The sequence below is a fragment of the Epinephelus fuscoguttatus genome, linkage group LG1, assembly GCF_011397635.1.
Source record: "Epinephelus fuscoguttatus linkage group LG1, E.fuscoguttatus.final_Chr_v1".
Taxonomy (NCBI): Eukaryota; Metazoa; Chordata; class Actinopteri; order Perciformes; family Serranidae; genus Epinephelus; species Epinephelus fuscoguttatus.
This window is the reverse complement of record NC_064752.1, coordinates 31,089,842-31,103,211: the sequence shown is the minus strand read 5'-3', so window position 1 is coordinate 31,103,211 and position 13,370 is coordinate 31,089,842. Positions and strand designations below refer to the sequence as shown.

At 40.5% G+C, this 13,370-nt stretch overlaps 1 protein-coding gene across 3 annotated transcripts in view; it reads left to right on the top strand.

Moving 5' to 3' along the window:
* The window catches only part of LOC125896527 (chemokine-like protein TAFA-1), a 146,169-nt gene extending 133,524 nt beyond the window's left edge, over positions 1-12,645 (top strand). The window contains exons 4-6 of one of the 3 annotated variants that reach the window (XR_007450285.1): positions 1,037-1,161; positions 2,864-2,955; positions 11,297-12,645. Coding sequence is in view for 1 of the 3 variants with exons in the window: in XM_049589142.1 (XP_049445099.1) it covers positions 1,037-1,161; positions 11,297-11,314 (143 nt within the window). In the remaining 2 variants the exon portion in view is untranslated. Of the gene's footprint in view, positions 1-1,036; positions 1,162-2,863; positions 2,956-4,125; positions 5,201-11,296 lie in introns of those variants that run through there. The other 2 variants (XR_007450286.1, XM_049589142.1) reach the window with 2 other exon arrangements.
* The last annotated feature ends 725 nt before the right edge of the window (positions 12,646-13,370 follow it).

Below are 13,370 nucleotides of genomic sequence, written 5' to 3'. Positions count from 1 at the left end.
TGAGCGCTGTGGGGGGTACACGCCCATAAACGTCCCAAACACCGAATCTAAGAAAATACAGGCAGAGGACAGAGTCTCTGCAGAAAAATACCCCACCACACACTTCTAGTAGGTCATAAGTGATAACTGAGAAGGGTTAATTCTGCTATAGTATATGTATATTTCATATATAAAAATACATATATATATATATATATATATATATATATATATATATATATATATAGATATATATAGATATATATATATATATATATATATATATATATATATATATATATATATACGGGTTGTACATATATATATATATATATATATATATATATATATATATATATATATGTACATATATACTATACTATACTATACTATATATATATAGAGAGAGAGAGAGAGAGAGAGAGAGAGAGAGAGTCTATACATTTTTTTTAGGGAAAATCCTGCACAGTTTATCCTTAAATCCAGAGGTGACAGTTCTTTTGTGGCTGAAGCTACAAAACTTGACCAGCCTTCCTCATTGCATTAGATCTGTTGAAGCAGCTGCTGCTCAAAACTCATTTTGATAGGTTAACCTTCTTTTACCCACTCTCCGTAAATAGATATATATATGTATACTTGTACTTGTAAGTGTGTATTTTCTCCTCTATGTGAAGTAACTGTGATAGAAAAGGATTTAAATTATATTATATATCTAAGGTTCAGTTTTAAAAACAATTCTTCTTTTTTTTCCGATGAAATTTACAACTTAATTTGTCTCTTTTTTTTTTTGGTTAGTATTATCAGTATTTATATTGGCATCTGTATGTGCATACATACATACGTACATACATACATAAAATAACACTATAACACCAAGTACATTATATTTTGGTAGTTTAAATACAGAGCGTAATATAAATATTTCTGTACACCTATATATACACACATACTTGTCCAATGAAGCTCATTCTTATTGTGATACTGACAGAGTGTGTACACAGGTGTCTGTGTGATAAACTAACCTGCCTTGTTACATGTCTGTGCTCACCTTCCCCAGCGTCCATTGTAATTGGGAAATGGTGGTGTGAGATGGAACCGTGTCTGGAGGGAGAGGAGTGTAAGACTCTGCCTGACAACTCTGGATGGATGTGCTCCTCTGGGAACAAAATCAAGACTACAAGAGTGAGACCTCACACACACACACACACACACAGACACACACACACTTCAGCCTGCATGCACAGACCTACACTCGCAATGCACAGATGCATACGCACATGTGCAATACATGCATTCGCCTGCTCTGTATATGCTCTGTGCTGTATATACACATTTAAACCAGACTATGGCTACACAGTGTCCAAAAAAAAAAAAACAATCATATTGAAATTATTCTGACAGATATTGCAATTGCAATATGAGTTATGATTTTAGTGGGAATGGTAGATTTTGCGTTTCATTTTCACTGAAAATGTTAAACATAAATAATATAAAAATGATGATGATGTCATTATTTGCTGGAGACTGTACCAAACAAGTATGATTTGTAGGCCAGGGCATCTCTCTAGCACCACAATGCTTAATTTGTATATTGTAACACATTTTACCTTTAAAATTTCAGCTCCTGCGATTTGGATATTGCACATGGTCATATTGCGATTTAGATAATAATTTGATTAACTGTGCAGCCCTAACCCTGGCACACACAAAAATATCAGCGTGTTCACAGAGGCACACATTTTCATAGAGTATGTGTCCAAATGTCAGACAGGTTTCACTTTACAGTTCAGCCTCTCTTCTTGGACTTTAAATTACTGGAAATAACAGGCCGCTGTGTTTGAATACTTTGATTAAATGCTTTAACAAAGCTTCCCTGCCAAATGCCTGCTTAATTTTTAATTAATCTTCTGCCATGTAACAATCAAACGAGCGCAGTGTCAAAGCTGCGGGTTAAAAGGATGTGTCACACTGTATAGAGAATACTTAAAAAGCACATCTGTGCCCTCAATATAACAAGGTGGACTCTGTTAGGTGTAAGCAACCTATCTAAGGGCCCATAGTAGTAAAGAACAAACATAAAGCAGGCAGTAAACAAACAGGTGAGCTCTGCCTCAGGCCACACTCCTCTCAGAGATAAAGTTAACTGCCACTCTGCTTCTCCACTGTCTTTTGGCTCTGTAAACTGACTCCGAATGCGGCATGCAAAAATAATGAAGGGGAGTTAAGTCCTCGAAGCCAGCAGTCCAGCACTGTGTGACAGGTTGATCACCCGATTTGTATTCATTTAATTGACTCACCCCCCTACACCTGCTCGTGATCAGCAAACCTCCTGTCTTCTCTTAGAGCTTGGTGACAATGACTTTGAATAGAAGCAGAGACTAATGTGCTGGTAGGGAATGAGGGAGCAGCCAGTGAAGGTTAGACCACACGGGGCTTCCCAAGGTTGTTCTGCAGATTTATATGTCAGTAGATAGACATAAAGCTTTCACTGGACCCCTTCACAGACACCACAGGCCCAAAATTTTCAGAAAGAAGTTGATCGAATGTGGTCTTGCCATCCTGTCAAGGTAAGGTGTGGTACTTGGTTCACTCTAAAGAATGCATCTCTAATTCTCAATTCAGTCCTTTGCACAATTTGAAATAAGTAAACTTGAAAACGTGATTTTCTTTATATAACAGATTATATATATTTTTAAGATACATTAATCAAGATTGTACATTTCTGCACACAAGTGGAGGAGGAGCATTAATGCATATCTATGAGTAAAATGGCTTTCGTCTAATTTTATTAAAACCTGAAAAGAAGAGGGCCAAAAGGTCAGGCCGGAAGCTGCTTTTCTACCCAATACACACGTGTCCTTTTTTCTTGACCCTCTCTTTGCAGAACACCCAGCCATACTCCCCTTTTTAGCTTCCGGAAGCAAAATGCAGAGGATGGGTCAACAGAAATTGAGCTGCATTCTTGCTTCTGTAAAGGTTAGTCTTTTTCTCAAGCTGTTCTTTGTTTTTGTTTTCCCGTCTCTCTCTCACACACATCACTATACTGCACTTGAGTGTCGGGCGGTAGAAGTGGGACCAACTCATGTTCAATGACTTCTCATTAACCCAAATACTCATGTGCGAAATAATCAAGTGTGTGTTTACATGCTGTGCATGATTAGGCAGGCGTGACACAAATACTGAACGCACCACCACCCACTGTAAATATTTATCACTCCGCACAGGCAGCGCACGCATAAATAAAAAGTACGAATTTTCATGTAAACGATACCTAGATGGGTAAACGTGCATGTGCTGCAGCACTCATGGAGTACTGTAGAAACACACACACACACACACAGCGCCAGGTCCACCCCTTAGCAGAACCCTGTTGTCTGTGAACAGTGTAATGGCAGGATCAGTTGCACTTCCTTTCATTGCCTCCTTTGTTCCATGTCCTGTTTTTGCTATCGGCCACTGTGTGGGCTTGATTACAGTGCCTCACGCAGGTCTGCCAATCCCATTAGTCGCTAATCTGTGACATGCTACTTGCTCCTCTGTGTGTGTGCTCGTGTATGAACACACGTGTTTGATGTGTTTGATATGTCTGTGTGTGTGTGTGTGTGTTTCGTGTGCGCGTGCTCACACGTTTGTGCACGAGACCCCCGGGCAGGTCTCTTCCCTTTTTCGTTGTGTGGCTTCTTATCAGGGGCCACTTGATATCCTGATCCCCCCTCTGAGGTCTTGTTGAAGCAGCTATCGGCACACAGCATAGCCCACAGGCTACATGAAAGGCCTTTTTATCCTGCACTCTGCTCTCTTTTTTAATCAACATTCCTCATTCACCTGCCTCTCAGGCCAAATTGCCTCATTTGTATTTGTGCTGTCACAAGCCAGCAAGCTCACAACACAGCATTGTTTTTGTTTGTTTTTTTGGGTTCTTTTAATTCTCAGCTGTTTTTATTTCACCTGCAGGTTTTTCATTTTGCTCTGAAAAGTGTCAGTGAAGCACAATAAGGCAGGCGCACACACACGCACACACATGTTCACGGTTAAAAAGACTCCATTGCCATCTTTCATAAAAAAGGGGCATGAAAAGTAAGAAGCCAAAACAAAGCCAGTGCCTGACACCCATGTTTCTTCTTTTTCTTTCTTTATGTCTTTCAGAGAGGGAGCCCTTCATTGCCTGTTCTGTAGCAGCAGACAAGGCAGGCCCTTTTGTTTGTGGAAGTCACAGTGAGAGCGAGACTGGGGAGCATCTTCCAAAAACACTCGCCCACCATAGATCTGCATTACCCGCTCTGCTCACTGAATAGATCAATCCATTTCTGCTCCCTCCGAACAATTATACACCTTAAGAGAGACAGGCAGAACGAGCGGGGCTGTAATGAAAACATCGCCTCTCCTATTCGTTCTTCTCCCCTGCTTTTCATGATAGCGAGAAGAATTATGTTCATTTGATAACCTTACTGTTAGTGTGCTAGATTGAATATGAATTTGTCATCAAGGCAGGAATGTCATACATACGTAATACAATCCTCATCAGGCATTCAATGAATTTTAATGGCTTTTTTTTTTTTTTTTTTTAGTTGTTTCACAGTGCAACTCATGTACAGTTGTATTTTTAAACTGCATAAGGCCACAGCATTTCTGCTATGGAGTCTGTAATTGTTCAAATCAGTAAGTGCTAAGCATTGAACTCACCACCATCATTCACACTTTGCAGTGTGTGTTCCATTCAACTCGTTTGACATGATTTACTTGCTGTTCAGAGATCCACATGTCCCTTATTAAAAGGAGCAGAGGGGCACTTTTTCAAACAAAATAACACACTGTGACAGGATGTAGCCCATCTGCGAGACAGTTTCAGAGCAAAAGTGACCTGCCAGCAGACGCATCACCATCTATAATTTGTCAAATCGGGAGACCGCACGCTGCAGTTGATCAAAAATGAACTCCGAGCGGCCATGCCACAGACAGTTCAACTCCACCGACAAATCATCTGTTCCATCTCTGTGCTTGACAACACCTCTCCTCCTCCTTCAATCCTGTATAATGTCATAACAATGATAAACATAAAACCATACACAAATGGTAAACAGTGTCTCGTTTGAGATGAGTAATAAAATGCTTTTTAAAAACGTATGAAATTATGAGCCGACAGATGCAGAACACGCTGCTAAGAATGGCCAGGTTGACATTTTATACAGTTTTAGGGGGAGGAGGAGTGCTACTGATTAATTTATACCCATTTTCTTTTTCCATTGTCAATGTCACATTAAATGGATCTTAATGTATTTTGTTGTCTGGAGTCTTCTGTTTTTAGAAGGTGCTGTTTAGTGCTGTTTGAAGAGGTTTCTCAGCTGGCATGATTGATTTGTTCAGCACTAAACAAGAAAGGGGGGAAAGGGTAGGCTGTGTTTGCACTAAATTCTTTTGCTAAGGCAATTGTCCTTGGCTCCTTTTACTAACTGAAGACTGAGTAAATTGCAATTTAATGCAGCCAGAAAATTAGAATGCAGACGGCTTAGTTGCCAGCAAGGATGGGATAGGCAGGAAATCCTTGAGCAATCCACTGCTACCTGCTGCACTGTTCATTTGAAGAGACAGAGGACAAAAAAGAACAGAGGACACTTTCAGTCATACACACACACGCGCATGCACTCACACACACGCACATGGGTTGAAATGACAGCATTTGCATACAACCCCTCTTCTCCCACTAACAAACCTCTGGTGGATTGTTTCTGAGATGGAGAGTGAGCCGTAATGTGTAACCTGTTACTGCTCTTGTTCTGACAGAGGTCATTCTCTGCTATAACATTCTGATATGTCGTTGTACAGTAGATGATACAGATGCAAATGCCGGACAGATGAGCCTGGAGGATTACTGTGTTTAAGGATCAAAGGGAAAAAGGGACCCAATCCGTACAGAGAGAGACACTGTCAAAAGACCTGGAGGTGAAATCAACATGTTAAATCGGAGACTGTGAAGCTATTTAGAGCACACCGGGGAACAGCTGCCGTACAACTAGCCTAACTAAATAGGCATGATGTAGTCAGCAAGGGAGTGCGTCAGTGCTGCTAAGGGTTTCCTTAACATCAGGCTGAGAGACAGCTCATTTTGACATCTGTCTTAACAAGTCATTCTATCTTCAAAAAAAAAAAATTCTTTGAATAGAAAGCTGCCAGTGGGGTTCCACTTGTTTCTAGTGATGCTTCTATTGTTTCTGGAACTTTCTAGAATCCGTATCATCAAACCAGATAGATCTATTTTAGTAACAGGAAATGTTTAGAAATTATTAATCTACATCGAAAATAGAAATAATATGCAAGTAGTTGCCCACTAACCACACTCGCATAGTCTGGTCCTGTCCAAATTTAATAGATTTCTGGCATCTGATATTTAACACACTTAGTGTAGGATAGCTGTCTGGAGCCCCACTACCTGCAGCACCAAATTCCCACTGACAAAGCAAGTTGTTTAAGCAGAAGCGCGCTATCCCCCCCTAAAAAAGAAATGGCGGAGTAGATTCTCGATTACATCAAACTTGGAGGAGTTAACAGAATTCGTTTGATTTGTGTTCCTATTGTTTGTATGGCTCTTCATAGACCACTTCATTCTGACATCTTAGATATGTCATTGTTTACTGTCCATAATACTGGTGTAAAAGATATGAGAAAGAAAGAAACAAAAATGGGCAATTATCTCATTTGTTAATTCAAATAAGTGCAGACGTTCATGTGACAACATTGCTGAATCTGCACCTGGACTCACTTCTGTTCTGTGTTCTGGTCCTTGACATATCACCAGACTTAACTTCTCCACAAAGGCCTCAAATGTCTTTGAAATCTTTTAGCAGGTTTTTAAGATACTAACAGTCCTGCTAACAAACTAACATGACTGAAGACACACCTCGATTAAAGAAGTATTTTACTCCTGGAAAGATGGTCCCTTCCTAAAATTGGGCTGCTTATGCAGTAGAAAGACACAAATATTTTTATAAATTGGTAAAAAAAAAAAAAAAAAAAACGACTGGCCAGGTCACTAACTGTAAAACTCCAAAGTACAGGCAGGCAGTCCTAAAATGGATCCAAGGCACTCCGACTGTAGTTAAAAATCCTTTATCAATACATTGATAAAGCACCGGGTTTCAACTAGAGTCTTCATCAGTGTGTAAAATGCACTTGAAACAGGTTTGCAATTTAAGAAGTCATGTCATACATGTCACATGATATATCGATCTAGCCCTACTAGACCAAAAAAACAACAACAACACATACTATAAATAATTAACATGCTTGTAACAAGAAAAATGGTTCAATGCCAAATAAATAAAAAGGAAACAACAGTGAAATAAAATAAGAATTGTTGTAGAATATTGAATATATATGTATGTATGTACAGTGGTGGAAAAAAGTTTTCGGACACCCTTAAAATTTTACACAATCTCAAATATTATCATGAAATATTTGTGGAAAAATCTTTTTTGTGTTTCAAAAGGTGTGGCTGCATTAGACAGATACAAACAAATACAAATTATATTTTTTTGTTTATTGTTTACAAGAAAAACTAACAAAACTAAATTCCTGACAGTTTCAATATGTCAGTTCTCAACATTGTCGGTGTCAAAGTCAACAAATAACAGAGAATGTGTTCAAAACTGAACAAAAAATAAATAAACCATCACATCATCAAAATAATATTTAGTAGTCCTGCCACTGGCACGTAGTAGAGCTCTAATCCTGGCTGGCATGTTCCCCACGAGCCTTTCACACTGTTGAGGGGTAATCTTGTCCCATTCTTCTTGAATTACTGCTTTTAATTCTTCTAAATTCTTTGGTTTATGCTTTGAAACAGACCTTTTGATAATCCACCACAGATTTTCAATGGGGCTCATGTCCGGGGATTGAGCTGGCCACTCTAAGACCTGGATACTGTGCTCCTGCAGCCAAGCTCTACTGGCCTTGGATGTGTGGCAAGGGGCATTATCTTGTTGAAACATCCAGTTTTTACCTCGACGGAACAGTGCACGCGCAGAAGGGAGCATGTGGGTTTCGAGAATGGTACAGTACTTGGCAGAGTTCAGTGTGCCATCAGAGACAGTGAGATGACCAACACCAGCAGCACTCATGCATCCCCAAACCATGATACTGTCTCCACCATGCTTGACAGTAGGTACTGTACATGCTGGAGATAATGCTTCGCCTGGCCTTCTGCGTACCCTCACATTAGTAGGAGGAAGATAAAGCTGGAAACTGGACTCATCTGACCACAAAATCTTCTTCCAATTCCTGGCTGTCCAGTTCTTGTGTGCCTGGGCCCAACGACGCCGGGTAACCTCTGTCTCTCATTGATCAGGGGCTTCTTGATAGCCTTGTAGGACCTTAAGGCATGATCTAAAAGTCGGCCACGTACAGTGCGGGTGGAACACTGGACACCAGTTTGGTTTGACCACTGCTGCTGAAGCTCCTGTGATGTCATTAGGCGGTTTTGCCTGCACATGCAGATCAGGATGCAGTCATTTCTTGCTGAAGAAACCCTTGGACGCCCAGATCTTGGTTTGTCTTCCAAGCTGTTGGTTTGTCTGTATTTCCACAGAGTGTATCCAACTGCTGAAGGACTGCATCTGTACTTCCTGGCTATCTGGCGGCAGCTGTACCCTTCCTGGCTGAGAATCTTTATCTTCAGGCGTGTTTCCTGCGTTAGGTTCCTTGTTTTAGCCATTTTTGTGTCTGAAGAACTTTCAAATGTGCTGGCTTTATGTAGACATGAAGCTTGGCAACAAAAATTATGTCTTTCAATAAAAAGAACGACCTTCATCACTGGTACCAAAATGACCCAATACTCAAAATTTCTTATGTATTTTTATGGAACCAATCAATTTTAAGTTTTTAATGGCTTTTTTTTAGGATTTATTTAGTATTTTAGCTGTGACTGTACTAAAAGAAATTGCACTTGAAGACCTAAGAGTGATTCTTAATGCAATATTTCACAAATGCATGGGGTGTCCAAAAACTTTTTTCCACCACTGTATGTATGTATGTATGTATGTATGTATGTATGTATAACTCATAATAACTCACAAAAGGATTTGACAGTAGGGATACATTTAAAGCTAAATATTAAAAAGCAGGAAAACTTCATAGGGCTTACAAAGGATCACCTCCAGTAATATATATATATAAACATGTCAGAATCATGTCAAAGAGAAAGCATTTTTTTTTTCACATTACTTTTTAAATTGGTGCTACATGACCAGAGAAAACAGAGGAACAGGGCTGCAATATTTGCTTTTGCTCAAGAGGTAAAAAACCTACAACAACTAGAATACACTGCACTACACCAGACCAGTAAATGCTCCCACTGGTGGATGGTGGAATGCAAGAGGCTTCCCCAAGAACAATATAGCAGCCGGCTGGTAACAAACGATCTTGAATTACAGTTAAACAGTGAGCTAAAATTTGTTTCTGAAAACACTTGAGTCAAGAAATAGGCAACACAGTAACAGAATCTTGGCTTGGTTGATCAGCACCAGGCAACAGGCAACAATATGGTGCCCACTTCCTGTTTACAAACTCTCATCTTACTGCCAAACAGTGCACTAAAATATGTTAATGAAAACATTTTCGGTGAGAAATTGGCAATGCAGTAACAGAATCTTAGTTTATGTTTATGTTTCTTGAGTTGCTTCTATATTGTGTGTGTACGTGGTGGCAGGCAAAAATAAAGAAGCACAATTTGAAGTTCAAGAAACCCTAGAGCCAGCAATGGCGACAATTTGAGCTAAGAGATGAGCAGGGATATCTGGACGCTGCAGAGGGACGCTTTACTGTAGTTCATTTACACACACTGTCCACATTGTTATGATACAAAGCTGGTTGAAAATCAGCAAAGTGCCCTTTGAAGGAGAAAAGGCAGAGCCACAAATGATTTCAGAAAAATCTTTACGTATGTTGATTTAAGTTTAAAACTGGTGAAACAAGTGCACCCCATTGGCAGAAAAAAAAGAGTTAATGATCTACATAATTTGCCAAAAGTAAAACTTTTTGTAGTGTATCAAATAAATCTGCCAAATCAAACTCAGTCTCACAACATTATAACTGCACTGCATTATGTTTTCATACACGCTCATTGCTGATGCTAAATTAAACCCGAATTATAATGCATGAGAGTCTCCTGCCTCTCTGATTGTTCTTTGAAGCATAATCTCCCAGTAACACACAATACAGTGGGTGAATACAGGTGCGCGTGAAACTCTACCCACAGAGCGTGGTCAGTAAACTCATTTGGCACTCTCGCCAGCATGTCCAACATATTGGCGCTCTGAGATTCTCTATGTGCTACAGCTCACACAGTCCCAAGCATCATCCTACGCAGTCAAATCCGCACACCTGGCTACCACCTGCCAAGCCTGCTGGAAATGTCATGGCTGTATTTCTTAGTTGAACAGGATTATGGGATTTCTAATTGGCCCCACAGTGTGCTGGGAACTTAGGTTTCCAATCCAACTGCTCAATCTTAAAGCAGGTAAATAAGTGGAAAATGTGATGAAAGTGAGGAAAAGAAATATTCCGGAAAACAATTACATGCTTTTGCTGCATAGACGATCATAAGAGGGCAAGGAACTCAACTGTTGTAGACATCATGCACACAGTTTTTATCGAGCTCCAGGTTGAGCAGGATGCTGAAAAGAGGGACGTTCAATAGCAGTCTCAAGGTTGCACAATGTACCTTTGAAATGTGTCCTGGTCTGCAACTGAGGCTGAATAAGAGTCCCTGAACCAGAGTCACAGAGAGACAGCTCAGACTCCACAGCAGGAGCCCTGATCCCATTTAGCAAAGCCAAAGTAATTTTATCGGGTTGGAGGAAAATCCTCAGTTGTCATTGGCTGGCTTGGTACGAAGGTGCACACAAGAGTGGTTGTGGGTGTGGGTTGGGCAAGCTAGGGATGTTGGGGATGTGGCCAAAATGGTCTGAGATAAAGTCAAAAATATCAATTTGTGAATCAGATATACACAGCATGGAAACACACCAGGGATTTTTTGTACAAAGAGCTTTCCAGATATTTCCCAATATACCTATAAATGCCAAACACACCTCCATTTTCGGTGCTGTTTCCACTCGTATAAGCTGTCTGTTTTTAGTAGCAGCGGGAACCGGGAGGTGAGACGGGGCTGTACAAAGCCTCCACAGTTCAAAAGACTCCCCCTTGTTTTTGAAACACGCGAACGGAGCAATTCCTCTGGGTCTAATCCTCGCACACTTGTATGCCTTTGTTCTATCTAAGTGTATGTGTGTTTTCTCTCCCTTCCTCTTCCTCCTCTGTGTTGCAGATTCATCCCAGGACCTAACAGAGAGCTCCCATTGCAGGGCCGCGTGCCAGGCTCTTCCCTTCATCTACCCTTTCTCTTCCCACCGAACGGACTAAAACTATTACATCCACGGCTACTGACTGGATTACCTGGGACCACAGAAAGGATATCCACCCAGATAAAACAGCTTTGCTCGCGTGGTGCCAAGGATTTGAAACCAGACTAATCCCCTGTTTGATCAATGAGCCCCATGTTGGTGACTCTCCTCTTCCACACAGCTGTGGCCAGTTTCCGACCTACTCTCCCTCCGTTTCCCTCACTCTGTCTCCCTCTCGAAAACTGAAAAAAAACTTAGCAGGGGTTATTTAGAGGTTGTTAAAACATTATGTGAAGACATTTGCCCTGCCTGAAGGTAAACCAGTTTAGGAGCTTACATGGACCTAAACATGGGATCAAGAGAACTGAGGGCAAAAGGAGGGAAATTACCTTGATATCCTTTTATTTCTGTGTGGAAGACATTTGTTTTTGACTCGCTACCCCCAGCAGGACAGCGTGGCTGTGACAACGCTGTAGAGGTTTGGTTGAAAAACACTGGATTATCAGTGACGGACACCACTAGCAGCCTATGATGAGTTAATGAAGAATCTTTGTGAGGCTTTGGGATCCTCGTGGCCTCGCCTTCATCCTTCACAATGGACATTTTGACTTTTATTCGTGGGCATGCCCGATGTAAATTCATGAGCACTCCTTTTCTTTGTATGTAAAATAATTTGTGTATATATACATATATAAATACATCACATATAAGGTGACAGATCCAAGAAGCTGCAAAATATATTTAAGACTCTATTAGGAGCTCGAGCCCCATGGTGGAATATTGATCAGCCACTGAATATAAGTACAGTTCATACTTAGTCAGAGGCTGGTGTCTAAGTACAGTGTGTATAGGACTGCTTTGCAGTATGCTTGCTTTGGAAAAAGCCACAACAGAGTCATTAAAATAAGTATTGTTCACTTTTGTCATTCAGCAATGTCCTTGGTTAAGCCAGAAAACGCTTGTAGTTTTTGTAAAGATGAGGAAAACACTGTATAGAACTGCCTCACAAAAGAAAGCGGCACTAACAACAACCTCTGAGCTTAGGGCAGCAGGGAGATAGAGCAACAGTGGGACAAACTAGGACCATAATCGGACAGTTAGTGTCCATTTCTGTTGTGGAAAGTGGTCATGGGCAGCTGCTTGACTGCGTCTGTCGTGTAGATCTCCTTCTCACACACCAGAGAGAGATGATTTATTCAAAAAGACAGTGAGAAAGTATTAGTCACAATGGAGAAACATACAGTTATCCCCCAGTAGATATAAGTACATTACAGGACAGCCTTATGAGAAATAAAAATGGTTTTCTATACTGATATGCTGTCTCCCATTCCTTCATATGGTAACTGATATTCTGAAAAATATTCCTCTTTTGGCAATTTGATATGTTGTAATATGTGGGTGGAAGATCTTGTCAGAGTTTCATTTATATGATATGTTAACATTGTGAAGGGAGTTTTTGCTTGAGTAAACAAGCAATCAACAACAGCGCAAGGCGAGTGTGAAAATGACTTACGGGCAGACGACACACACACACACATGTGGTAAACACACAAACAAATCTGTGGTGCTTCATTTATACAATTCCCTTTGTGGCACGGAGGATTTATCAGAACAGCGCATTCAATTCATTCACGCAATTAGAATAAAGATTTCCAATATCAGTGCAGGCAAAATTCCAGATGATTTTCAATATCAACCTCCTCTCCCGGCTGATATGAGATTCGTTTCTTCTCCCAGTGGACGCACTAGTGTACATTCATCATTTAGGAATTTGGCTACTTTCATGGAGCCCGGCGCCTCGCTGAGCAGTCACAGAAGGTATGAAAAAGACAGACGCATCAATCTCCCAGCGGTCTTGCCAGAATCGTGAAGGAATATGCAAAGAGAGAGGGAGCAAAAGCGTGTTTTTTCCTCCTCAATGAGCCGTTCCCGTCTTTGTTTTCTCATATCTAATAGGATTCACTGTCCTGCAGTCTTATTGAGCTTGTGCGAAAGAAA